The sequence below is a fragment of the Hyalella azteca genome, unplaced genomic scaffold (genome assembly GCF_000764305.2).
Source record: "Hyalella azteca isolate HAZT.00-mixed unplaced genomic scaffold, Hazt_2.0.2 contig7225, whole genome shotgun sequence".
In the NCBI taxonomy this organism is placed as follows: Eukaryota; Metazoa; Arthropoda; class Malacostraca; order Amphipoda; family Hyalellidae; genus Hyalella; species Hyalella azteca.
In genome coordinates, this window is record NW_025937353.1 from 1 (window position 1) to 15,117 (window position 15,117).

General features: G+C 43.1%; 2 protein-coding genes across 2 annotated transcripts; one reads left to right on the top strand and one right to left on the bottom strand.

Annotated features, from left to right (window-relative positions):
- The first annotated feature begins 2,046 nt into the window (after nucleotides 1–2,046).
- On the top strand, nucleotides 2,047–7,948 carry LOC108676331. Its single transcript, XM_047881173.1, has 10 exons — nucleotides 2,047–2,148; nucleotides 2,369–3,334; nucleotides 3,675–3,774; nucleotides 4,021–4,204; nucleotides 4,514–4,656; nucleotides 4,946–5,103; nucleotides 5,591–5,704; nucleotides 6,165–6,316; nucleotides 6,743–6,906; nucleotides 7,939–7,948. Exons 1-10 carry the CDS (start codon nucleotides 2,097–2,099, stop codon nucleotides 7,946–7,948), a joined length of 2,043 nt encoding a protein of 680 aa, XP_047737129.1. The 5' UTR covers nucleotides 2,047–2,096.
- Nucleotides 7,949–8,133: 185 nt separating this feature from the next.
- LOC108676332 (mediator of RNA polymerase II transcription subunit 25) lies at nucleotides 8,134–11,945 on the bottom strand. The gene is made up of 6 exons (XM_018164396.1): nucleotides 11,758–11,945; nucleotides 11,603–11,651; nucleotides 11,126–11,256; nucleotides 9,783–10,950; nucleotides 9,221–9,417; nucleotides 8,134–8,173 (listed from the first exon to the last, which is right to left on the bottom strand). The coding sequence occupies exons 1-6, from the start codon at nucleotides 11,859–11,861 to the stop codon at nucleotides 8,134–8,136; spliced, it is 1,689 nt and encodes a 562-aa protein (XP_018019885.1). The 5' UTR covers nucleotides 11,862–11,945.
- Between the last annotated feature and the right edge of the window lie 3,172 nt (nucleotides 11,946–15,117).

The following is a 15,117-nucleotide window of genomic DNA, read 5'->3' on the forward strand; positions in this document are numbered from 1 at the left end:
ATGCAAGATTACTAGAACTGGAATTGACTTCATTGCCTCCGCATCTATGATGAAAGACAACGGCATCTACAATAGGAGATAACGCATCTGAGATATGAGATAAAAATATCTACTATATGAGATGAAGATATGTATTATATGAGATAAAGGTGTGAGGAAGAATGAATCTCACACAATCGGACAAATAAAGTGGTATAAGCTCTATTCAGATTTATTGGAATTTATTCGAATAGATGTGATGAACACCGGTTGAAGATGATGATGGTCCGGTTAACAAGAGAAAAATCCTCAAAAACATTTCCCCAATTGGTTCGCCGATACTGAAATAAATAACGACTTGCTAATTGAACGGTTACTACCCATGTAATAACCTATTCAAAATTATTAATCAATCGAGGCCACGAGGATAAATAACATAATTAACAAACCTAAGATTTTTTCGCGTCGTAGGGCTGATAGCTAATAGGAAGGTGGTTAACGGGAACTTAGGAGAAATCAGTAAGAGGAAGGTACGCTAGACGGCAAGTCAACATAGGATAATTGGAGATTTCGCTATTATAAATTAGAGAAAGATTATAAGAAACGTGGCACTGGTCTAGGGAAACTTGTTCCACGGCAAAACTGGCGAACATGCTTTAATGTATTTGAAATTAAATGGTTTGAATAATGTTACAAAAATAGATCAAGTAAAATGTCTAGATTGCAGTAGAAAACTTGAACACGGAGCCTAAATAAATAAATAAATGAAAAAAACAACTTTCACAAACAAAAAAATAGTGAAAAGGCAGAGAGGAATATGTTTAGGACTGTAATTGATTCTGAGGTCAACGAAGTGAATAATTGAGAATTAATGTTCTGTAAGGGCTGAGGCACGTCAACTGAATGAATCTTTTTCCCATGAGATCGCTGACTTGGCCGTATATATTCTGATTAATTATTGAAAACACTAGCTGAAACTACTACCTGAGTAAAATACGGAACTAAATATAACATTGACAACTAATATTTCTAAATCAAATAGGAGCAGAAATGAACAATGGTAGGAAAATTCCCACAAAAGGGCCAAGACATGAGATGAAGATGTCTACTGTATAGAAGGAAGATATCTACGATATGAGATAAAGACATCTGCGACACAAGATAATTATATCTACGATATAAGATAAAAGTATCCAAGATATAAGTTGACACTCCTAAGATTTTTTCTGCAGGTATCTACGATATAAGACCAAGGCATCTACGATATCAGATCGATGTATCTACGATGTTAGATAAGTGCATTCACAATACAAGATAAAGACTTTAGCAGCTTGTTTAGAATTGTCCTTATCCTTACCGACTTGTTTTCCTTATTTTTCAATGTGATTCACAAGTAAATGATTCGCAAAATTATCCACGCGAATAGATTCAACTGTACAAATAAACAGCTTAAATAGAATAACTTCGTGGCGTGATCACTCGTGTGCCGTTACAGCAGCAACCGGAGCGTCATCCCGACGCATGAATGACGCATCGCGTGTTCATGGTGCGTCGTTGTGCGTGACGCATGATTATGCGTGGCAGGGACACGCGTTACGACACGCTTCTTGCCACGCATGAGTGGCACGCGTCGCATGCGCTGCCATAGGCGCTCAGTCTCCCTGCGGTGCTCCCTCGTCAGGGTTTCTCTTCTAGAGTTCTCCTACGGTCATAACCCTCTTACTCCCAAGTTCTCCTACGGTCATAACCCTCCACTCCCAAGTTCTCCTACGGTCATAACTCTCCACTCCCAAGTTCTCCTACGGTCATAACCCTCTACTCCCAAGTTCTCCTACGGTCATAACCACTTGTGTCAGGCGTTCAGGCAGGAAAAGCATTGCCGGCACCGAATATATCCATTGCCGTAGGCTTAAATTGTCCCTGATGTTAAAAAAAACTAACCTAGGCATTGCACAAATTACCTGAGTGATCATTATTAATATTTCATCTAATTGACTAACCGTGGAGATGTGGAGGCGTTTGCAAGCGTTCGGAATGATGTGTGAAAATATATAATCTGCTCCATACTTGTGCAGAGATCCTGTGGTTAAGTTAATAATTTAACTAATGAACCTAGTATGTTCCTCCTGATCATTGTAGATGCACTACTGACACTCCTATGCGTGGCAGGTGAGTTGATTATGCAACTTTGTTGAAACAAATTTTAATATTTTCAAATCTTTGCAAATCCTTAATGAAAAAATTGTATCTAAATTGTGTGGCTATTGGAAATAACAATGTAATGTGGTTGCATAATTATCTTAACTGAAATTTCGGTTATAATGCTCAAAATATCTCGGAATTGCTTTTATTCGTCCCTCCGCTCACGGTTCGCACCTTGGTTTTGCAGCTGGTGCTAGCCCATCCTCCTTCGCTCACGGTTCACACATTGGTTCTGCAGTTGGTGCCGGTCAGCCTCGTTCGTCTTCCAGAGAATCGCTTTCCATTAAAGATTTGCTACGCGCCAAGTTCGGCCGAGGTTTCGAAGGGAACGAGCTGTTAACTTCAAGTACCCCTTTATCGCAAGAGCTGGAGCCTCTCAATAGAAAAAATAGAACGGAAAAATTTAGTCAAGGAAACTCTGCAACGTTAATAGCAGGATTTTCAAGTCATCGGCACCACGGCACGACTGCGTCTCTTATCAATGAAGCTCGCGTCAGAACATACGAAAATCACCACAATCCAACAATATATAATTTTCCGTCTTTAGGCACCGTCGTCACTTCTAAACTAACCAAACCACTGGAACAGACTGATCAACTAACCGAACCTGGTCCAGGTTCAAAATACCAAACACCTAACGGGCTGGAGAGTCCTATATCGGGACCCACGGCCTCTGATTTGACGGCTCTGCTAGATTTATATCCAACACACCTTTCACCCCTTGCCTTGAAAGAGCCGCTGCTCCACTCAGGAGCTCCAGCGTCTGCAGGCTTATTCAGTCCGCAGGTTCCGACAACTACTCCCTCAATTGGGTCCGAGAAGCAAAGCTCGGTGTCGTTAGACTCGCCTCAGTTGTTTCTTCCTCCAGAATTCATACCGTTTGAAAATGATTCAAACACTGAGAACGGAGTCCACTCAACGGATTTTCCCACTTTCTTCCCCAACGACCCTGTAAATTCAACAACCATTGATAACGGACAGTCTCCTAACTTCCCGTTTGAACCACCATTAAATCTCAACACCGAGCCACCATTCCCCATCATTCCGCCTACCGGAATTTTGCCTTTCGATCCAAACTTTCCGGGACCAGCTACGCCGCAGCGGTTCCAGCCTGCCGTTGGTGGCAGCTGCATCTCTTTCACTGGAGAGCGAGGTTTGAGTTAGCTACCGCCAAAATTCCAACCCTACTTGAACTTTTTGTTTGCATTTTTTTTTTTGTGTGTCTTGATTCTTTTGCAAGATTTTATCCTCAAAACTGCATTCAAAGCTCACTAGTATTTAGTAATCGAAATTGAGTTATTTCGAGGCTTGGGTAACGCATCAACTAAGGAGCCGCGCTTCAGTTGACTGGTTGTTGCTGCTACGTTGACTAGTAATATCCACACTGACTGTAATATCCACTCTGACTGTAATATCCACTAGTTGTTGCCGCACTATTCTTAAGTTACTGTGCTAGTCACACCATGGCTCAGAGTTATCCCCCCATCCCACAGGCCTGTGTCTACCCCTGGACCGCTGCCCGCCTCTACGCCCGCTGGTCCAGCAGCTGCAGAATAAGCAGCTGTTTCTGTTGTTACTCAACAACGTCTGCAGGTCACGATTACCTACTAACTATATTGTTTTAGTCGATGTTCTTATTTGGCTTAATCGAACTGCCGATATAATTTATCCTCTCTTCCAAAACTTGTTTTTTCTTAAGTCCTCTTTTGAGATACTCTCATTAATATCTCACTTGATGCTAAAGTAATTTAATTAAGAGCTTACGCAATGTTTGAGTAACCTAACCTAGAGCTCACGTGCTGGCTGTAACGAGTGTGATTTTGTGGTGCTGACACACAGGTTCGCGAACAGTGATATCTTTTTCTGCTGTGAGTTGCCCGCCTTCCAGTCCGGCGACGTCGCGCTTGCTGACGCGCGGCTACCAGCGTCGCTTAGGGCGCCGCTCACGGTCGCCCCAGGGCCGAACCACGACTGCGGCCGACGGCTCCGGAGCGGCAAGATCATTGGCGGCAGTGCGAGCACAGTGAGTGTTGGCGTAAACAAATAATTAATTTAAAACATTTACTGTGACTAGTCGTTCTCCACCCTAACTTTTATGCTCCTTAACCTAGTTCCATGTAACAGAGAGCACCCACCTCTGGCGTCGGTCTCTAGTTTTGTGTCTTCGGCACGGGCAGGTTCTAGCCGCTCCAACGGGACTAAAGTAAACATAAATTTAAGACATTTTGTATTTCTCTAAGACTACAGTCCCCCCAAGTACCCTTCCCAAGTCTCTTCCTCAAGTCACCTCTCCCCTCAAGTCTCTTCCAAGTTCCCTCTCCTTCCCCGCCAGGAGAACGAGTGGCCGTGGCTTGCGGCCGTCGGGAGGCCGGCGTCCGACAAGAAGTTCGTGGCGGACTGCGTCGGGTCGCTCGTTACGCGCCGCCACGTCGTGACCGCAGCTAGCTGCTTCGTCTTCCCCGAGTACTTTCAGTCGTGAGTGAAAAGTACTCGCCACGTCCCCGAGTACTTTCAGTCGTCAGCATTGACGTCGTGACTGGCGGTCGTGAGTGAGTCGTGACTGGTAGCACGAAGTATTGCAGTCGTGAGTGGTGGCACGAAGTATTGCAGTCGTGAGTGGTGGCACGAAGTATTGCAGTCGTGAGTGGCGTCACGACTTGTCGAAGTCGCGAGTCGCATTTAAATGTACTAATGAATGTTTATAAATATGAATACCCTCAGGGCGTGGCGATGGTGCCTTTACTGTCCCATGTCGTGTCCTCAGGACGCACGTGCGGTTGGGGGAACACGACCCCCAGCGCCAGGACACGCGCCCGCACGAGGACTTCGTAATCGTTGGGAGGAACGAACCTGGTTTCTTGGCGCCCACCGGCCAGAACAACATCATGGTTCTCACCCTCGACAGAGAGGTGGTTCTCAAGGGTGAGTCGTTCTCCCACTCGGCAGAGAGGTGGTTCTCAAGGGTGAGTGGTTCTCCCACTCGGCAGAGAGGTGGTTCTCAAGGGTGAGTGGTTCTCCCACTCGGCAGGGAGGCGGTTCACAGAGGTAAGTGGTTCTCACCCTCGGCAGAGAGATGGATCTCAGGGGGTGTGTTCTCACCGTCGACAGGAAGGTAGCTTTCAAGGTTGAGTGGTTCTCACCCTCGACAGGAAGGTAGTTCTCAAGGTTGACTGGTTCTCAACCTCGACAGGGAGGCATTTCTCAGGGGTGAGATTCATACATACCGCAAAGCCATGTTCAGTAAGGCAGCTCCTCGCGTACAGATATAGGCCGTTACCAGCACTGTACATCCTCCAGTGTAACTCCCTGCTGTTCAGAGAGACTGATTAACACGTTTGTGCAACTGGTAACTCAGTCGGTAACGCGTCGCCCCTGAGCCGCAGACTGACCCAGTAACGCGTCCCCGCAGATCACATCCTCCCCATCTGCCTGCCTGATGTCGGCGACGAGAGTCCGACACCCGACGAAGACGTCACAGTCGCAGGCTGGGGGCTGACCAGCCTTCCCGACGAGCAGCAGACAGGTCGGTGTAGCAGGCAGGCTGTATCGCCATGTTGATCGCTATATGGCGACGATTGGTCGCTATATGGCGACGATTGGTCGCTATATGGCGACGATTGGTCGCTATATGGCGACGATTGGTCGCTATATGGCGAAGACTGGTCGCTATATGACGACGATTGGTCGCTATATGGCGACGGTTTGTCGCTATATGGCGATGACCACTCGTGACGTGACCGGTTGATCATTAAATTTTATGTTATAATTCGGCGTCTCTCCCCCAGCAGCGTCGGCTGGTAGGTTCATAATGAAATAATGAAGGTCATGTCAGAAATAGTGAAGTATCAGTCTGGAATAGCACCTCGTAAATGCTTGGTTAGTAAGGATTCCTAGTTTATGTCGAACCTCAATTGAATAAAGATCGTCATATTGATCCTCAATTGAATTGAGGATCACCAGTTCTTAGATTATATTGAACGCAGTGGCGGGAGACGGTGGTCCCCGCCACATCGAGCAGGTGGTGGGGGCGGTGGGACGCTGCCAGGCCGCCCACAGGGACGCCAGGGGCGGCGCCCTCGTGGCCGACCACCGCAACATCTGCATCCTGCGACACGGCGCCCCCGGCGTCTGCATCGTACGTGACCCACTTGTTACGCTGGTAGTAGTCTAGTGACACACTTGTTACGTTAGTAGTAGTCTAGTGGCGCACTTGTTACGCTAGTAGTAGTTGTCTAGTCATAAGTTAATCAGGCTGTGGTAGGTGCCCAACTAATTTGTGAGTAAGAGGTAACTTCCTAACATTTATATACCTGACTTACAAGAATGTAATTTTCTGATGCCTATAAGAAAAAATATAACTCAGTGTTCACTGCAGTGAGTGATATAGAGCGCATTTTCCCGTCGACGGAAACGTGAAGTCACGGACAGACGGACAGACGGAAGGATGGACATTACAAGCACAATAGTGCATTTTTTCATAAATGAGAAAATGCGCTAAAAATGCACTATTAGGCTTAAAATTAATTAATTTTTGTTGAAACGGTTTAATTTTTACGTCCAGGGCGACACGGGGGCGCCGGTGATGCAGCGGCCGGAGGGGGGGCGCTGGACCCTCGTGGGGGTGGTGGCCTCGGCCGCCGGGTGCCTTGACGGACACCGCCACACGCTGGCCACCAAACTGTCCACCTACCTGCCCTGGATACGTTACGTGACCGCGCTGGATATGTGACCGCGCTGGATACGTGACCGCGCTGGATACGTGACCGCGCTGGATACGTGACCGCGCTGGATACGTAACCGCGCTGGATACGTGACCGGCGCTGGATACGTGACCGCGCTGGATACGTGACTGCGCTGGATACGTGATGGGGCACGGAATACGATATATGCATGACCGGTGCCTGACTACCGCAACTATCCTCTTTCTCTCCACAGCAGTCACTCTAGGTCCCAGCAGTCACTCTAGGTGCCAGCAGTCACTCTATGTGCCAGCAGTCACTCTAGGTCCCAGCAGTCACTCTAGGTCCCAGCAGTCACCCTAGGTCCCAGCAGTCACATCATGTGACATAAGTAAATTAGCTCATGGCATTAATGACCTATCAAATGTCTGCTGGCACCTAGAGAGACTGCNAATTTCCTGCGAAGCTCTGAAGACGTGTACATGTATGTGCCATTTATGGTACTTGATTGAAATCATAGTGGGATTTACATTTTTATTTAGAAGTTAATTACCGAGAGAAGCGGACAAATGATAAATTCCGCGTCAAAACTCGGTGAAAACTATCCTGCGTCTTGAGTTCTCTGGAAGAAAGTACCGTGTCTGAGTTGACTCTGCCAGACTTTATCTCAACAAACAAACACAAGTTTTTTGCAGTCATGCGAATTGAAATATAATTTCTGGAGCGGGATCCTGACACCTGGATCAACATTGAACATTAGTTATCAAAAAATGCAGCAGTTGTTAATGGTCAATGATGTTGAAAAACGTAGTACTTCTTTGATAAAGAACTTCAACTCCGTGGTCACTAACCAATAAAAAACAAAAGCAGTATCTGCTGCAGGTCGTTGAACGTCGTTACAAGCAGTTTCCTCCGTCCAAGAAATTTGTTATTGTTGAGAAAATTTCAAGTGACTGAAATAACTGCGCTATATTCCTTTTGTAGTAGGTCGGTGACAGAAGCACCGCACTAAAGCACTTCAGTGGAGTATTGCATTGACTAATGTTTAAAGTAACTTCACCTGTTTGGCGTTTTGCAGATACTGCTAACGTAATTGGTGCTAGCCTGACATTAGAACTCAACCTCCATTGTGCAGTGCACCCAGTAAACGGTATTCGCTTGTAAAAATTATTGGTATGAGCACCCTGCCTATGTAGTGGAACAATACTGGACCATGAGACTAAAAGAAACGAAAATTTTTTTTTCGCTTGGCACCAAAAATGAAGTTCGATAGTCACCTGAAGTGGCGTAGTGCGTTCAGTTTGGGCTTGGTTCTGCGAGCAGTTGAAAGACAATTTTTCGTTCGTGCATATCAGTTTTAAATTCTTATCTGAACGTGTGAGATGATTTTCTGCCTTGCGTGTGTCCCAAATGAATAGTTTTATATTGTTTATGTTTGTTTTCAGAAACTGATCTTGATCCGAAGAGTACACACAACACACCTTTTTTTATTACTTGAAAGGAATATGTGTTATATGACTTATATCTTATTTTGAGATGCTAGCAACCCAAAAAATCTTTTTTTATAGCCCAACAAACGCAACGGGCGGTAGGGTTCAAGCGACATCGGATAAACTTTTATGTTCAAAATCGACATGCAAATGTGTAGTGGGTAAATAAAATTCACAACTTTCTAGAAGAATAAAATGTATGTAGTCATAAGTATATCAAAAGTCACTATGCTTTCGACAAATAAAGACGACTGAACGTAGAAAGCAGTCACTTGATTGTGAGACAATTGATAGGCGTCAGTGATGGGGCACACGAAATATTTACAGCACTGCAATAGTTATACACTCCCTCAAAATAACAGCAATGTTATTTCACGAAATATTTACAGCACTATATATAACGAAATATTTACAGCATTATATATTACGAAATATTTACAGCACTGCAATATACGCCCCTCAAAATTACAGCGATCGGTGCAACAAAAAATATTTACAGCACTGCAGTATACACCCTCCACACGGCGCCTGAACTCCTCTCACAAGAACAACGAGGTTTGTACAAAATATTCAGAGCACAAAATTATAGAAAATTTGCTTCGAGATATCCTTGGTATGAATTATGGACGAAGCAGTCCCAAGCCACGTTAGAGCACCGCCTCTGTATTCCGTTCGCTATAATTCTGCTATGGCGTCACAAAACTTGGCCAAAGAGTTGAAAACGTAAACAAACAAAAAATTGCTTGGTACGTCCAACAAAAAAGTTCATCGCGTGACCAGAGCATCTATCTGAACATATTGATTCTTTAATATGGACGGTAATATAATAACATTAATAAATAAAAGCCTCGAGTTACAAACATAAAAGACCCTGAGGCCGTTTCNGGGGCGTTGGGTCGGGGCAGTGGCCCGGCAGCGCGCTGGGAGTGCATCACGGTCTTCATCTTGGCAATGAAGGACTGCTGGTCGATGGGAATGAAGCCGACGTATGCGTCCTTCTCGGACGAGTACAGCAGGATGATCATGCGCAGGTTGACGTTCGAGTTTGTAGGGTACACGCAGCCTGCCTGCAAGCCACCAATATTAATAAATAGAGCAGTACTAGAAGAAATAAAGATATAATCAGAAATTTCATACGTCTCAATGATTATGCAAAGCAAATAAGATAAGATTCTCAGAAAAATGTGTTTAACAACAAACATCAACTGGTTATCTTGGATATCAACATACAGACGTAAGCACAGACCAGAATCTTACGCTGATTATTTAAAATTAAATCAACTTTTTATGGCTGCTTCGCCAGCTCAACAAGTGTCTTAAAAATTTTTCTCACCTACGAGCGAGGCGAAGGTATTTAACAAGGACATATTACACATTACACAACAAGGCACCCACCATGGACCGTCATAACACATTACAACAAGGTACCCACCATTGACCGGGACAGGTGGTTTGAGAGCACGGTGAGGGCGGGGCAAGGCTCGGGCAAGAACATGACGGTATGGACCTGCTTGAAGCAGGAGTTGCCTAGAGGGCTTAAGATGCCCTTAGGTATGAGATGCAGCACCAGCTTAGCGGGCCAGCCTTCAGCCTTAACTTCAGGCTCGCCGTTGACAATCGACGTAGTCATCTTGCAAGGGATCTGGTAGTTAGCACGCACCATTGGAGCGTCTTTCTTCTCCTGCAACTCCAAGGTTCCTTGCCACACTACCGTGCGCTGTTGTGTCCCAAGGTTGCCAACAGGCAGGGTGGGCTGCTGGGCAGGACCGAGGTTCTGCAGGTTAGGTGTCCCCATCTGAGTAGGAACTTGAAGATTAGAGGTCACCATCTGAGAGGAACTTGAAATATTGGAGGGAGCCATCTGCTGGATGTTCATTCCCTTTGCGGCGGGACTGAGGTCCGGCGATGGCGACATTGGCCACCTGGGCCTCGGCTGGTTCGGAGCTCCCGGCCGCATGATGGTCGCTTTGGCGACGGGTGCGCGGTTGCCGTGCTGGTTCATTGACGGCATGGCGCTGCGCATGGACGGCTGTGACATCTGCTGCTGCTGCTGTGCTGAGGGGGAGGCAGCACCAGCAGCACTGCTGTGCTGTGGTGAGAGGTTCATGCGGTTACCCGCAGGTGATTGCTGCTGCTGCTGCTGCTGCGGTGCAAGGCTGGTGTTGCCAGAGGTGTTGTGCGACACAAGAGGGGGGTTGTCGTGCTCGGGCAGCACAAATCCCGACAGAAGTACCAGGTGCTGAGGTTTTGTGCCGTAGTTTTTGTGCGATGACACACTGAGGTCGCCGCCACCGAGCTCGAATATCCTGTAGAGTTCCGGCAGCCGATGGCACGCGATCACCGAGAGCTTCACGCCGCAGTTCTTGAGGTTCTTCACAGTGGACTCGATGGCGTTAGGATTCCAAGGGTGGATCACGGGGCTGCTCTGAGTTACCAACACGCAGAACTTTTTACTGGAGTTTGGCAAGTCGGAAACAGAGTTGCCAGAGTTTAAGGAGCCATGGGATGCCGCCATCTTGTCCATTTGTGAGAAGAATGTTAGGGCGCTCTGCAGGCCTTCAACTATACAAGCTTGCCTTGTGTTGTTCAGGTTTGTGTACCTGAAAGACATTCCATACATTGAATATACATACATGGTTATAAATTAATAACAAATTGAATCCAGACTTTAGTAGTATAATAGTACCATAGTCATGGTTAATAATATTTAATTGAGTATAAGTATCAAGGTTTGAACAAAGAACAAATGAATACATAACTTCATGGGACACTTACTTGGCCCCTTTGATGGCAGTGAGCACTGCATTGACTGAGGGTGTGGGGCCAACAGACACAACTCGGCCCAGGCCGTGGCCAAGCCAAGCGTCACAGCCAAAGAACACGACACCAAACTGCACAGCACTGCACTGCAAACAATGAACAATGGAAACATTGCAAACACTAATAATTGCTGCATTATATCAATTTTAATTGAGGTTCATGCGATTTAATATTTGTATATACTGTTCATAAATCAGAAATATAGTTTCAAAAAGCCAAGTTATTACATCCTCAGCAGACAAGATTGTCACATAAGTTAATATATATAGGTACTTCTCTTTACAGCCGTTTACCTTGATAAGACTCACAAACTCCCTAGATCCTACAACCTGTTGTTGAAATAAGACCTCTATAGAGCAATTGCTAGAAATGTTATGAATCAATGGAGTTGACACAGAAACTTTATATAATTCTTAGAGACAAAGCACCAACTTGATGGAAGAAGATGTCTGTATCTTCATTCAGTCCCCCACAGAAGTTCCTGCAAAAATATAATGATCATTACTCATCTCAACATGGGTAGCAACATCAGCCATTATTCATCTAGAACACAAGTTACAACAAATGGATTTGAACTCATCACTTACGCGAGTGCATGAGAGATGTACGAGTCAATCATCTCGGTGATATACATCTTCATAGGCAAGCTCTGCTCCACCACAAATATGATGGATGTTTTCTCGTGGTTCATTGTGAAGTTGATATGCCTTTAACTCACTGATGACAATCATACATAAATATGTTTCATAATACTGTAGAACTTAATTCTGCAAAAGAAAGTAATCCAGTTAGACTGAGATAACTGTCTGCCTAAGACAGCAATGCTACATTTAAATTTTAGTACTTATTTTCTAAGGTGTCCTCACAGCAATGATCATTAGAATTGTTAGGCATCACAAAACCATAAGAATAAGTAAGAAATTATTTTTAGAATTAACATTTAATCAATCACATCACAGATGCTTCTCCAGAAAAATATGCACAAATCAAAATAATTTTCCATTACAATTTTTACAACTAAATTTTTCTTGCAGAGCACAATTACAAACATCACCAATTAGAAGCAGGAATGGTTTTGTCAACCCACTGAAAAAAGTAATGTAGCTTTGAAGATTTTATGTCAACAATTCAGTGTACATCCGTAGAAGTATCCATCAACCAATAACCAATTCTTTGTCCAGTCCAGCAAGAAGAAATATCTAGATTAAAAATGTAAAGGCAGCAAAATTCTTTGCATTATCAACAAGATTGACCTGCCTGAAGCTCTGATGGAATAATTGTCACCCATTCCTATCTCAGTTCTCCCATTCATAAATTTAAGCAGAAATTATCTAAATTAGAGGGCAGAAAGTATGGAATCAAAACTATAAGTTATATGGTACCTATACAGCCCCCATGCCTTTAAACTAAAGATATTGGTGTATTTTCAAGCTCTCTATTGAGCCATCTTGACCTTAAATTGGCTTCCATGTCCAATCACAAACTATTGGTACATTGATCATGACCTTGTGGGCTGGTATCTCTTACTTGTTTCAATTGGTAATATCGGCCACCCACAGAAATTTTAAGTACAATGTGCATACATCCATGGCCCATGCTGCTCATTAAGCATTGGCCATGTCAGTCATAAATAATGTATATACTATGGAGATGCCTTATAGGCAACCAACTTTTTTTTTCTACCTTTTCTGTTGTGTCTTTGGGACACTAAATGTGGCATCCTTAACCTATGTGCCCTTAACTTAGCAGTCTGGGTTGTGATTAAATGTCAATCCAAACATCAGTATGTGAATTGAGTGAATTTCACACAGCCAAGCAAAAAAAAATATATATAGAAAGGAAAATTCTGAAAAAGTATTAAAGTAGTATTACTTTAATGATTCAATCCTCGCTGGGAGTATTGATTAAGGTATAATGGGTTAATAAGGGATGGTTTTGAGCGTTTTCTGTTAATAACTTCTTACCATGAAACATCTCATGAATGAGTTTGAGCTCATTTCAAAGGTCTTTGCAAGGGCAATTGTGTGACATCTCTGAAAAAATTCCATAGCTATTCGTAAGGTGCCAGAAGCAAAAGAAAAGCCTCCTGAATCACCCCTGGGAACAGGTTAATAAGGGAAACTTCAAATAAAACTTAATTTTAAAATTTTTATAGCAAGCAAACTTTCAAAGTGTACTCCATTACTAGCAGTACTCAGAAATCCTCTTTTTCCTTTGTAGATGATGTAGGTGCAGAATAAATGACATTTTCTGTGATTTTTACTTGTTTTCCTTTTATTGATATGATATTTTCTTATATATGCATTACCATATTATTGATGTGCTATTACTGTACTATCCAAGGACATGCCATTGACATTGAGCATTGACAACAACATAGTCCACTGCAAGCTTAATATGTATCAGCAGCAGCCAGGGTGCAGAAAGTTATGGATATCAAAAGATCTCTGGCAACGCATCAGCAGCAAAATTTATGCCTTCAGAATATGTTGCTGACACATTTGGATTGAAATTGCATTTTAGAAATTACTTTGAAATTATTGCAAATCTGAAAGACCGCAAGCCACAAGTGCAACACAGTAAGGTTTACAGTACATTGGATGGATCAGGATGCAGTGCATGGAGAGTAAGGGATATACTATCAAAGTTGTTAGCAGCATTTCATTATTAAAAATTACCCGGCGACACATCTTGAAAATGGCTGGCAGCTCTTTGGGCTAAAAATCCATATTTTGGCAACCCTGCTTGTACCCTCCAAGCATGGAAAACGTCTACCTCTAGAGCCGTGACTAGAGCTTCCCTGCCATTTCCAGAACCACGAGATTTCTGCCAGATTAATCATCTCCTATCTAATTGTTAAGAAAACTACATGATTGGGCCGCAAAATTCTAATTATATAAAAAACTTGTCACTCCTCACTATCCTGGATACCTACCAGAATTATCATACATAAGAAATTAGTTTAAATCTTGGGTAAACAGGGTTGGTGATTTTTTTTATTCATTTGATTTTTTTGCTTTTTTTCAGCTTTTTTGTCATTTTGAAGTGTTATTTTTTATGTTGCAATTAGCCTACTAACAATAACAGTATATGGATCATAACGGATGGCTAAATAGGGCACTTATTGCCTTCAATAATGGCCAACAGGCCAAGGTGGTGTTTACCACTTAGGGATTTTTGGGTAAACAATTATTGATAAGTCTATTCATTAGCTTTGTAAAGTTTGTATGGAGCAAGGTAATGAGCTAAATATTGACCATTTAACTGACTTCAATATCAAAAAACACTTCAGGAATGCAGATCTTCTAAACATTGAAGAGTCACAAACAAATAGGAAGCTGATAGCACAGTGCACAGCACTATCAATAGATCTACTAGTTTTATGTCCTATAAATCCACCAGACTCTACCCTCTATACACACCAACTAGTAGTGACTGAGTGACTGACTGCACTGTTCCCATTTAATTCAGACCAATAAACCAATACTAAACCAACTGAACGACAAACAAACAAACTTCAAACGACTTGAAATGAGACTTGAGTTATGAGAAAAGCTAACACTGTTTGACATAAACATGTGCACAATTCAAATATTTTATATCCATTCACTGCATTTAATTATTTTATATATAGTCTTATAATGGTAATTGTTTTGTTTCTTGTTTTAAATTTACATATTTAAAGATTGAAATTAAATATTTTAATTAGAATACCGCAAAATGGGGTTACTTTGACCGGCGGGGTAACTTTGACCACTTTTTGTTTTTTTAACAAAAACCCCCAAAACTTAAAAACGATTCGACGTAGAAAAATTTAGTCAATGACCATCAAAGGCCTAATACTGAGGCTACGTAACACAATAGAAAGATTTAAAAAGTTTGCATATCTAATAGGTTAAAAAATTAATAATGTGACCCACGAAAAAGAGCTATTATTTAAAGCCTGT

What these genes read in the sequence shown, in the direction of transcription:
- LOC108676331 (XM_047881173.1), top strand. Translation starts at nt 2,097, where the DNA reads ATGTTCCTCCTGATCATTGTAGATGCACTACTGACACTCCTATGCGTG. An exon ending in GACACTCCTATGCGTGGCAG is followed by an intron (nt 2,149 to 2,368) that starts GTGAGTTGATTA and finishes TTGGTTTTGCAG; the next exon opens with CTGGTGCTAGCCCATCCTCC. An exon ending in TTGGCGGCAGTGCGAGCACA is followed by an intron (nt 4,205 to 4,513) that starts GTGAGTGTTGGC and finishes CTTCCCCGCCAG; the next exon opens with GAGAACGAGTGGCCGTGGCT.